Here is an 11,219-nt window from a genome sequence, read left to right on the forward strand (position 1 = left end):
GAGCACAAAAGCACATTCAGTATATTAACGTGTGCATTGATGCTTTCCAGTTGAAACCTAATTCAAAAGAGGTTGCAGAAGTAAAATAATACAACACAAAATGGCTCATGAATGCTGTTTAAAATGCATTTGTATCTTGTCAGAGCTGTAACTATACATGCAGCAAACATGCATTGCTGTGAGAAAACTACCACATCCTGTTCACATCCACCGTGAAGAGAAAGGGTTTTTAGTGCATGAAACATATGCACTCATGCCTATCATAAGTCAAATAGTAGCACATGTTTACTGCACTGCAGGTGTCCTCATGATGATTGAAAGCAACCATCAGCTTTCCCTTTTTACCACTTGTGGGCTCTCTTGGGACTGATTGCACAAACAAATACCGTCTGTGTTTTTGTGGATTAAAACTGAAACTGTTACAGCTCGATGAACATTGTGTTCTGTAGCGTGTCCTAATGCATAGTACTGCACACAAGTTTTACCATGGAAGAACTAAAATTCATATTTTGTATTACATCAAAATGATATCCTCTTTATGAGCACTGTAGATGCATCTAGACAAGGTGAAAGCATTTTGACCTAATAAGAAATAAAGACTTAATCCTTTTTATGTCAGCCGTGGCAAAGCTCTATCTTTACCAGCACTGGGCAGTAAAATTTAAGATCCAACAGATGCTAGCAGCAAGCTTCGACTGTACGAGACCTGACACCAGCATGTGTGATTGAAGAGGGAGAGAGACAGCGAGAGAGGCCTGCAACCACGAGTGGAGGTAGCATTTTAGTATAGGAGGATACCGCTATCTACGACCTTCTATCTACAACTTATTTGCAAATAATTCATCACTGAAGTGCTTTAGTAGACATGTATTTATTAATATACTGTGTTTCCCCCTCTAACTCTGTGTTAAATGACTGTTCATGTGGGCTTGCAGGAGTGAATGCATCTCGTATGATAAAAAGCAACACCACATTGAAATGTCAGCTTGTTTTGCATGGGGATCATTCATGCAACTTCCCCTTTACTTTAGTCACACATCATTTTTTCCACTTCCTCTTTGATTTAGTGTTATTATCGGAAGACACTTAGTAGATTTTCATCTGGGCCATCTAGGGGAGCAACACACTCAAAGAGGGAGAGGTGAATAAGTAAAAGGAATAAGTTCACAAGTTTAAAAAGGCAATGAGTCAGGTGTGCTTTCTGGCTCTAGATAATATGAAGCATCCACATATAATCAAGGTATCTGATGGCCTGAGGTTCAATCCTATTTATTACTAAACTATGACTGTTGTCTGTGAGTGCACTCACCAAATAAGTCAGTAATTGGATGTGCATTCCCCTCAATTAAATGAGGATACAACTGAAATAATAAAAAAATAGAAAGACTGAAAGGCATCCTGATGTAGTCATGATTCAGACAGCATTCAAAACAAAAATCAGCCTGTCATTATCACCCCAAAAATATAGCAGTTAGAGAATGCTTTTACCCTTAGAAGGTTGAATCACTTTAATGAGCTTTTCTCAGGTTTTCCTATGAGCTCTCTGACAGCTCATTCAGAACAATGCACCACTCTGTCAAATAATTGATTTTAAAGTACTGCTACGGCTTATAAATTATTGAATGGTTTTGCACCAAAATACATTTCTGATATGCTATAATATCAACTGAGTAGATTTCTGAGGTCCAGCCAGCACTGACTGTTCCCAGAAATGAATAAAAGCACAGAGAATCTGATAAACATCTAAACCTTTCAGAGTTCAAAATGTGAAGTCAGACTTGACTGGTAATAAAACCTTCTGCTATAGATATAACAGTTGCAAAACAGCACTTGACTTCAAAGAATGGAAAAGGTTAGATCAAACATGCAAAACCTGCCCCACACAAAATTATATTCCACTGATAAATGGGGACACACAATTTACAATCTCACATTCTCTTCTATAGAACTCTAAGTCTTCTGGAAGGGTATAAATCCTATTTCCAGTCTATGGGTCCTTCCATGAATGATGGCACTTCTGGAGCTGGTTTTACTTGCAAGATAAGGATTCCACATGCATCAATTAAGCTACCTGTCACATTTCTTACATTCATAACGGGGTTTGTGAGCTGTTTTTTTGTAAGCATGCCGTGGTGTCTGTACATGTCATGAGCAGCATGCTACAGTGTCTGTGCATAAAGAATGACACCATGTGGTCATTGAGGGGAAAAGCAAAAACAACTCTGCTGCAAATGGCACAGGAGACATTGTCAGACACAATTCTAAGAGAAAAGCGCACAATCCACAATCAATCTTTGGAAACGCAACCCTGTGCAAAGTGACTGCCAAGCACTCCACCACATATCTCACGTAGGTGAAGTGCAGGATGACAACTCAGCAGAATAGTCCCAAATCTAGGCTAATGCATTGCACAGACTGCTGCAAGAGAGGATCTTGGATTTGATTTGTAACCAACTGCACACTGTCTGAAATTAGCAGGCTCAAAATTCAACACTGGTTTGTTAAAATATTTCCAATCTATTCTATTTTTTCAAGCAAACACAACCAATCAGCTACTGGAAAAAATGTAGATATGTCTGTCCAGGTTAAAAACAAAATAAGGATGCACAGAAGTGGTTAAATGTCAGGTAGAATTTTGATGGTAATGAGATTTACATCTTAAAGTCTGTGAGTACACAGACTGTTCATCTTTAATATTGAAATATCAGCGAAATGAATTACATAACAAGCACAGCTACAGTATTAACTCCAGGACAAATCCATATGAAGAAAAAATAAAAATACAAACTTTAAATTTAAAAAATGTACAGAAATTACAGAAAATCATTTGCGTTAAAATATCTGAAAATGGATTTAACAAGTCAGAATACCTAAGAACAAAATGTACTTGGCTTGGAAGTTGGTATTGACACATTTATACACACCTGATGCCATCATCATTATATACATGACATTTCAATGATACTGCAGAAAACTGGGGTTAAGGTTTGACTTGGCGGTCATTCATTTTGTGTTGCCACAAAAGAAACGGCCACAGAACAGAAATAAAGACAATGGATGTTAGTTGTTCTCTGGTTCTCTGCTTTGTTGAGCTCTCATCTTGGACAAATTGTCATGGTCTCCTTATACAAACATAATTGTCATGATCTCCAAAGACCGGACATCCAAATCAACAAGTAAACAATTTACAGGTGAAAAGGAAAAACCACATGAGAACTAAGGCTGGATATGTGCTGGTTTAAGCCTTTTTTCTTACCAACTCACAATGCATGATGGCTGACATCATTAAAAAAATCATCAGATGTTAGTATCAGCCACAATTTTAAACTTTCTTTTTTTATTTTACAGCAGTGCCACGAGTGTTCAGTGATGGCTTCAAGTCCAAAAAAGTCCAAAATATGTGCTTTTTTGCATAGTCTCAATGCAGTTTGTGTTTCCTTTTCTTGTGTTTTTTGTCCTTCTTCTTACTGGAACATTTAACACAGAACCACTGCTGATCCTCAGGAGGGGCTGTAAGGATCCCAACACAAGGCCTGTGCAGACAAGAGAAGAAGAGGGTTCAGGTTAGTGAAAAAGATTAAGGAGGATCTATTGGAAAAATTAGTGGATAATCACCTGAAACTAAGAATTGTATTTTCGTTAGCTTAGAATGAGCCCTTGATATCTACATAGGGAGAGGGTTCTCTTCCACAGGGCCCGCTATTTTGCACCACCATGTTTCTACAGTAGGCCAGAATGGACAAACCAAACACGGCTCTAGAGAGGGCCTTTCACCTTTTTACGCTACCTGAAGGCCACCGTAGGTTCTACTACATGCTTGGAAAGGGAGAGGTGAGGGAAGGGGTATTCAGTTGGTTGCAATCTGTAACCTCACCACTAGATGCCACTAAATCCTACACACTGCTCCTTTAAAATGGGGAAGAAAACTGAAGCACCAACTGTTAATCAATGTCTGAAGAGGCTGTCAGGAAGCCTGGCCACAGAAAAGCTGACATACACTACAACTACAGATAATCCAAAAAATATGGGGATGCTCAATGGATTACTTGGAAACCACCTAATTCTGTACTTTATTTTCTTTTTTTAAGATTCTTTTTTGGGCATTTTAGGCCTTTATTTATATAGGACAGCTGAAGACATGAAAGGGAAAAGAGAGGGGGAATGACATGCAGCAAAGGGCCGCAGGGCGGAGTCGAAAATGTGGCAGCTGCGTTGAGGGGTAAACCTCTATATATGGGCCCCTGCTCTACCAGTTGAGCTACCCAGGCGCCCAATTCTGTACTTTCTGAGAATAAAATTAAGCCTTTATATCACAGTAGTAAGTATATTTTTGAATGTATGTATCTGTTTGTTTTGCTTTTTATGCCCGTATTTATTACGTTTAACAAGCCTGGAATATTTCTAGAGTTCCACCCGGACAGCTTTGGAAGTGGGACAATTGATGAGAAATGACAAATGAGAGACCAGAACTGGAAGATTAATTATTTATTATTTGGAAGCATTATGGTTTCCCAGTAAGATATAATGACGCTGGACAAAGGGTGGAATGGGCGAAAGCTGTGTGGCGGCCAGCTGAATTACAGTTACATTAGGTAAAGTGAATGTACTGAAATCTGTACTGAAAACATACCAACCCATCAATTTTGTATTCCATTACAACCCAAACAGGCACAAAAACAGACCAGCAAATTAAAGCTGTAATTGATATTAACAATTTAAAGCTAACTGTCAACTACGCAAAACTATAATCTTACAATTTCTTGAATCTTGAAAAATTAGAGCAGAAAAAAAAAGGAAATGTAAGGAAATAAGTCTCTTACCAATGATACCAATCATCACAGTCATCACATCCTATCATGGGACTGCCATCATCAGCTTTGTTACATCCAGGACAAATCCAGATCTGGTTACCCCATTCATCTCGGATCTAATACATATAACAGGAAGCATTAGCAACACATCGCTCAATAACAAAATAGCTATTACATAAACAATGCACATTAGTGAAAAAAAGTGGCAACAGATAACATGAATGACCATATAGTTTGCTTTATCTTAGGTATAATTAATTTACTGTTCATCTTGACTCAGGAAAACCTCTTAAAGATGAAACACACTGCATGTACTTTATATATACGGTTATCATATGAACCAATAAGCAATAAACAAAAGTAGGAGCACTCACCACATAGGTACTGACAGTCTCAGTTACTACGCTGCGGACCGGTGTTTTGAAGGATGCAGCGGGAGAGAGCATAGGGCCAGGGGAGAGCAACGATGAAGGGGCAGGCGCTGGTGGAAGTGGAGAGGGAGCTGGGGGCAGAGTGGGTACGACTGGGCAGAGTACTGGGGTTGGTGGGGGCGTCCGAGGGCGATTCCCAGGTCCAGACTTGGCCGCTGGGGTCTTGGGTGCTGGCGTCTTGGGCTCTGAATTTGGAACCACCTTGCTGATAACACTAGTGACAGTCAGAGATAAATACAAGTTAACACAAATAGGAGGCTTTACTATCTCTATGCAAGCTATATAATGCAACAAATATAAGTGTCAGAATCATTTTTAACACTAAGTGGATGAAATATGTAGTAATGACACCATTGGAACATGCTTTTGAATCTTAGTGTTTTAATATGTACTTGTTTTAACTGGGTAATGTCTAATTTGACTTATTTGTTAATGTTTATTAATTGATTTCAAGTTCTGCTTTGTATACCTCTTTTTTCTATTCTAATGCATATTATTGTTCTTCAGTATAGAGTTTATTTTGTTTTTTTACATGCACTCAGGTCTACCTTAAAAATAAGATCTGGATCTCAGCGGGACTTTTTAAAAAAAAATATAATAATAGCAATAAAATCTCTGAGTTTTGATATATGAACCAAAATATTACTTTTTTCAAATACTGAGTAATATAAACATGCCTTTTCCTACCAAACCCCTTTTTCATGTAACAAAAGAAGCCAAACCTTTTTCAAATTGTAAGTACAAGAGCTTAACTAACTCTATCTTATACAGAGCTATCTTATAGGGGTGGGAATCACCAGAGGCCTCACAATACGATATCATCACGATACTTATGTCACGATACGATAATGTTGCGATTTTAAAACATATTGCAATATTCTGCAATATATCGCAATTTATTAACTTTTTTCCAACTTCAAATTTTCCCCCAATATCAAATTATGTCCCCAAAAGGAAACTTTGTCAACATCTGTTTTATCTAAAAAGATAAATTTCTCTGTTTGTTCATCTCACTTCAATTGTATTAATGCAAAACGGGATTGTCAAGCAGACAAACTGACCAACACATACATGATAATAGATCGATACTTGGCGTCTGTGCATCGATACAGTATTGCCGCAGAAAATATTGCGATACTATGCTGTATTGATTCTTCCCCCCCCCCCCTTACTATTTTATCAAAAAAGTAAATAAGACTTTGGATCTGAACAGGCATTTGATGCAAGCTTTCTGTAGGCTACAGCTTTCAATACTGATATAATAATGACAGTGATAAAAATATATAATGCTAAAGAAGTTTGATACCCTGCCCTAGTAATATGTGTCATGATAATACCACTGCAGAAACAAACATCTTCAAAAAAATTTAAATAGAGCAAGTATAAGAGAAGCTCACGCAAACCTGCAAAAGGGGCAATCAAAGAAATATGACCAGAAATATCACTAGAAACATTGGCTCAGTGCTTACATTTTGTCCTGGCCTGCCCCCACCCTGAGCGTCAGTCTGGGGATGACTGGAGATGGTAGAGCTGCTGGAGTTTCTACTTTCACCTGAGGAAACAGGATGGGTAAGTATCAGTGACACTGTAACACAGACACATCATGACATACCAAACAAAAAAAAGTTACCTTCTCCAATCGAATTCTCTCTTTTTCTTTCTCCTTTTCTCGTTTTTCCTTTTCCCTCTCCTTTTCTTTCCGCTTCTCTTCTTTCTCCCTCTCCTTTTCTTTGGCCTTCTCTCGCTCCTTATCCTTATCCTTCTCCTTGTCCTTCTTTTTCTTTTTCTCCTTCTTGTCTTTCTTCTTGTCCTTCTCCTTGCTCTTTATGTCCTTATCCTGGAGGATCGGGGCCAAAGGAGGAAGCATGGAGGGGATGCGCAGGCAGGCAGAGGGGCTGAACAGTTGTGGGATTTCACCCAGAGCAAAGGGGGCTAACGCAGATTGCTTCTGCCTGTCGTCCTTGCTCCTGTCTTTACCCTTGTCCCTCTTATCTTTGTCCTTTTTACTTTTTTCTTTATCCTTCTTTTTGTCTTTGTGTTTCTCCTTCTCCTTCTTAGGTCCATCTCCATCTCTGGTTTTTATCTTGATGGAGCCCTCAGGCAGAGTAAAGTCTCGCTGAAGGAAGTGCTCATCATCCTTCACTCCAAACTCTTTCCAGGGCATCTTGCCATCCTTGGAAAAGTCCTTGTTTTTATCCCTGTTCTTATCCTTGTTCTTCTCTTTCAGCTTGCCCTTATCCTTTTCTCGGTCTTTGTCTTTCGGCTTGTCTTTCTCCTTCTTCTTCATTTTAGTTTTGAGCTCCTTCTTCAGCTTTTTCTTGACATCTACTGATGACACAATCTTGTTCTTCTCCTCAAACACCTTGAGTAAAGGTTCAGGAGTAGGTGGGGAGGCCGATCCTGATGAGACACAGTCTCCTTGGTTCGGTGGGGGAGCGGACGGACCCCCCTGGTTGACCTTTCGGATCACCTCATTGATGGAATCATCCATAGTCCAATTTCCTAGGCCTGTGTGTGCCTGTAGGTGAAGTGGTGTTGATGTGTCTTTTACAGAGATGCTTCCCCCAATCAAGAGTTTAGGTGTAGACGGTTCCATTATGGTCAGCCTCCTGGGGCTGGAGAATCCATTGCTATCTGAATCAGAACCCGAAGAGAAAGCAAAAGGATCAGGCTCCCGCTCAGCACAAGCTCTGGCAATCACAGCATCAATGGAGTCATCGATGGCTGCATTATCAGGCTCTAGTTTCTTGAAAGGGCCCTCAGCTAACTCCCGGTCCTCTATATTTTGACGCATATGGATGTTCTCTTTGCCCATCCGCTCACTCAGCGCAGACAGCGGTAGCTTATGCACAAGATCGGTCTTGCTCTGCGGTTGGGATGCTTTGGCTGAACCCACCTTTGGGCTCTTGGGGCTTTTAGGACTCTTCGTCCTCCCTGGGGATTTCTTCTTTTCCTTAGACGGTTTTGGAGAATGGATGGGACTACCACCCACCGGAACAGGAATAACCCCTTTAGGGGACTTAGTCCGTTGTCTGCCAGGGGATGAGACCTTAGGCTTTCTTCCTGGAGTGTTGAGGCCCTTTTGATCAGAGTGTTTTGGTACTACCGGCTGAGGTCTGAAGGAAGGCAGGGCTCCAGAAGGTGTTTCAGGTGACAGGGGGTCAAGGCTATCATGAGAGGGCAGCATACCTGGAGGAACACGTTGAGGGTTGAGAGAGGTAAGGGGCTCCCTGGGTTCAACCCCCCATTCTGGGCTGAGGCCAGGGTACATGCGTGGTCTCTTGGAGGTAGGCATCATGCCCATAGCGGCATCAGGACTGTCCAGGTGCCTCTTCAGTGGATGGTTCTCATCGTTGACCGTCTCATCTTCGTCCATTTCCTCCTCATCCTCTTCCAGTGCCACCTGCATAGCTTCGGCTGAGGTGCCCATGTCAGCAAGGACTTCTTCCTCCTCCTCTTCTAGAGAGGAAAGGGACAAAAAACAAACAATTGAATGAATGAAAAAACTGTTGAGCAATGTTTTCAATTAATGTCCTACCTTTAGTTAGATTATAATGTTCAGCTTTTGTTGAAACTGTATAGAGGGATAATTCAACTTTATGATCATTTTAAAAGGATGTAGTTTGTGGTGCTACGGAATTTTATTGTCATGCTGAGAGGTGTTTTTAGTATTAAGTCTCCCCTCATTACTTGAAATGAAGTGGATAAAATATTGGAAAATATATATATAGATCACTAAAACCATTATGAACATAGGCTAAATTGCCATTTTAGTTAGATGTACCCAAAACTGGAACATGAGTGTATATTAGTATTATGTATTATCTATAAACTGTGGATTAATTGAAGACATGTTGTCTACAAAAAAATAGACCCTACACTCAACCTGTGGAAAACAATAATCCACACACACTCTGAGATGTGCATATAGTGATTATATGTACTGACCTTCTTGTAAGGAGACCAGGGGTGGCATGTGATCTGGAATGTAATCCTTCCTTTCCTCTGCATCTCGGGCTCCAGGCTGGGGAAACTGCAGGACGTTGTTTTTGCTGACAGGAAAGAGCGGCGTTTGTTGGGCGAAGGGCACAGGCTCTAGGTTGTGGACGTAATCCTCCAGTTCACTCAGACTCACCCCCAGCAGTCTGAAAGCCTGGCTGACATCATCCAGGACTGGATCTGTTCTTCCATCTGAAATGCAGCATCACAACATGCCATTAAATCTCAGCGCAGACCCTCTGCATGTCTCTTGTTCACTAAACTACCCTGTTAAGGTTGATAATAGCCTGGGACAGAAGTTGGACTACATACTAGAGATTGTGAGGCACATACAAGGAGGTGCCCTGACTGATGTTGACATTCAACCTGAAGCAAAAAGTAATGCTCAACAGGTCCTAGGCTGCTAGAGTAAATCTTTTTTTTTTTACAGACACGAGTACTTCGGTAACTAATGTGACGGCGACTAACATAATGTGGCGACCACAGCTGGAAGGCATCATGATCATAGCCACAAAAACATGGAAGCTAACGTTACTTAGCTATGTAGCTACTATACTTTTTGACACATCAACCTTTGCTAGGGGGCGCCAGCTACATACCTAGTCAACAACAACGTGATCGACTACTTCAGCTTTATGGGTTGAAAAAGTAATCAGGGTAACAAACGAAGCACTTACAGAGCTCAGAGTACCGATGGCAGACCCTGGCCAACTGCTGGATATATCGATGCAGCACATCGGACAGCTGATCGCACGCAGTGAGCTGAACCGCATCCCAGCCCAGAGCCTGGCAGATCTGCGCCACCGAAACACGCAGCAGCGAGCGGGCATAGCTCTCGCACATCTCGCTGACTTTGTTACGGTATTAATCCCGGTCAGTTCCTCTTCCAAAACATACTCCCAGTCTTCATGTTTCACGGAACCCCTTAGGGGCTTGAGAAAACCCGCTAACGCGGTTAATTTGGGACATCTACTTCAGTAAATATATTGGCGCTTTCGCCAGAGTCGCCATCTTGATTCCATCGATAGACCCATCCTCGTCGCACATGCGCACAAATCAGCGTCTGCCTACACGGCTCTGCTGTGTTCGAGCGGTTCGTCAACGTCTGAAGATGCGCAGGCACTCCCTACCAAGTAGTAACGTTAATTCAAATGTAGCGAATGTGTAGCGCAAACTGCGGTAGTTGATCTGTTGGACCGGTAAAGTGTCCACTGTAGTCATGGCTGTAGAGGACTGGCCCTGAACGAGTGTTCGTAACGTACAAAAAAAACCGACCATTAGCTAGCTAGTTTCGGTTTTCGCTTCACATATCCGCTGTGTCACACTGAAGTTGGAGATAAGACTCAACGATTTCTGATTCAGATTGATTTACTTTGATGCATAGATAGACTAATATTGATGCGACGGCAACAGTTTAGTTCAGCTTCTAGCTATTCAAGGATGTTTTGTAATTTTAACGTACGACCTATATTTTTTATTAAATCTTTGATTAAAATCGGCAAGAGAGTGGGTCCCGTTCGTCGCAGGTCCCGTTTAATTTCCTGTTGTGTTTTCAAATATATGGTAAAGCAGGCAGGGATTTGGAAAATTATTGGGCTGCTTAAATTTGATTTGATCTGATTTATAGTGTCTAATGGTCGCCGTCGCAGATTGACTAAACTGTTGTTAGATTAATAGTTAGCCTGCCTGCAGTGAGCGGTTTGATCTGGATTAAAATCCAGCCAATTTTAGCTACAGTGGCAAAATCCTACTGCAACAAACTAAATATCTCAAAAGTCTCAACTAGGGTTGCTTGTAGAAGTTGTGTAGAGGTGGACAAAAATAGGAATTCAATAAGTAAACTATGTAAAATATTTCTGAAAGTCTTTTGAATCATCTGATATTTTCTGTAGGCCTAAAACGTTCCTCAGAAATGTTTTGTTGGGGTTGTAATCCTTCATCTGTTCCCTTATTTCCATTCATTCTAGGTCCTATCTTA

At 40.9% G+C, this 11,219-nt stretch overlaps 1 protein-coding gene across 1 annotated transcript; it reads right to left on the reverse strand.

Moving 5' to 3' along the window:
• Positions 1-1,493: 1,493 nt before the first annotated feature.
• Positions 1,494-10,301, reverse strand: taf3 (TAF3 RNA polymerase II, TATA box binding protein (TBP)-associated facto). The gene is made up of 7 exons (XM_039809222.1): positions 9,919-10,301; positions 9,191-9,433; positions 6,873-8,701; positions 6,712-6,794; positions 5,186-5,456; positions 4,821-4,927; positions 1,494-3,533 (listed from the first exon to the last, which is right to left on the reverse strand). Exons 1-7 carry the CDS (start codon positions 10,082-10,084, stop codon positions 3,419-3,421), a joined length of 2,814 nt encoding a protein of 937 aa, XP_039665156.1. The 5' UTR covers positions 10,085-10,301; the 3' UTR covers positions 1,494-3,418.
• Between the last annotated feature and the right edge of the window lie 918 nt (positions 10,302-11,219).

This window comes from Perca fluviatilis, chromosome 8, assembly GCF_010015445.1.
Source record: "Perca fluviatilis chromosome 8, GENO_Pfluv_1.0, whole genome shotgun sequence".
NCBI lineage: Eukaryota > Metazoa > Chordata > Actinopteri > Perciformes > Percidae > Perca > Perca fluviatilis.

What these genes read in the sequence shown, in the direction of transcription:
- taf3 (XM_039809222.1), bottom strand. Translation starts at nt 10,084, where the DNA reads ATGTGCGAGAGCTATGCCCGCTCGCTGCTGCGTGTTTCGGTGGCGCAG. An exon ending in GGGGCAGGCCAGGACAAAAT is followed by an intron (nt 5,457 to 6,711) that starts GTAAGCACTGAG and finishes GACTGTCACTAG; the next exon opens with TGTTATCAGCAAGGTGGTTC. An exon ending in AGACTGTCAGTACCTATGTG is followed by an intron (nt 4,928 to 5,185) that starts GTGAGTGCTCCT and finishes TATATGTATTAG; the next exon opens with ATCCGAGATGAATGGGGTAA.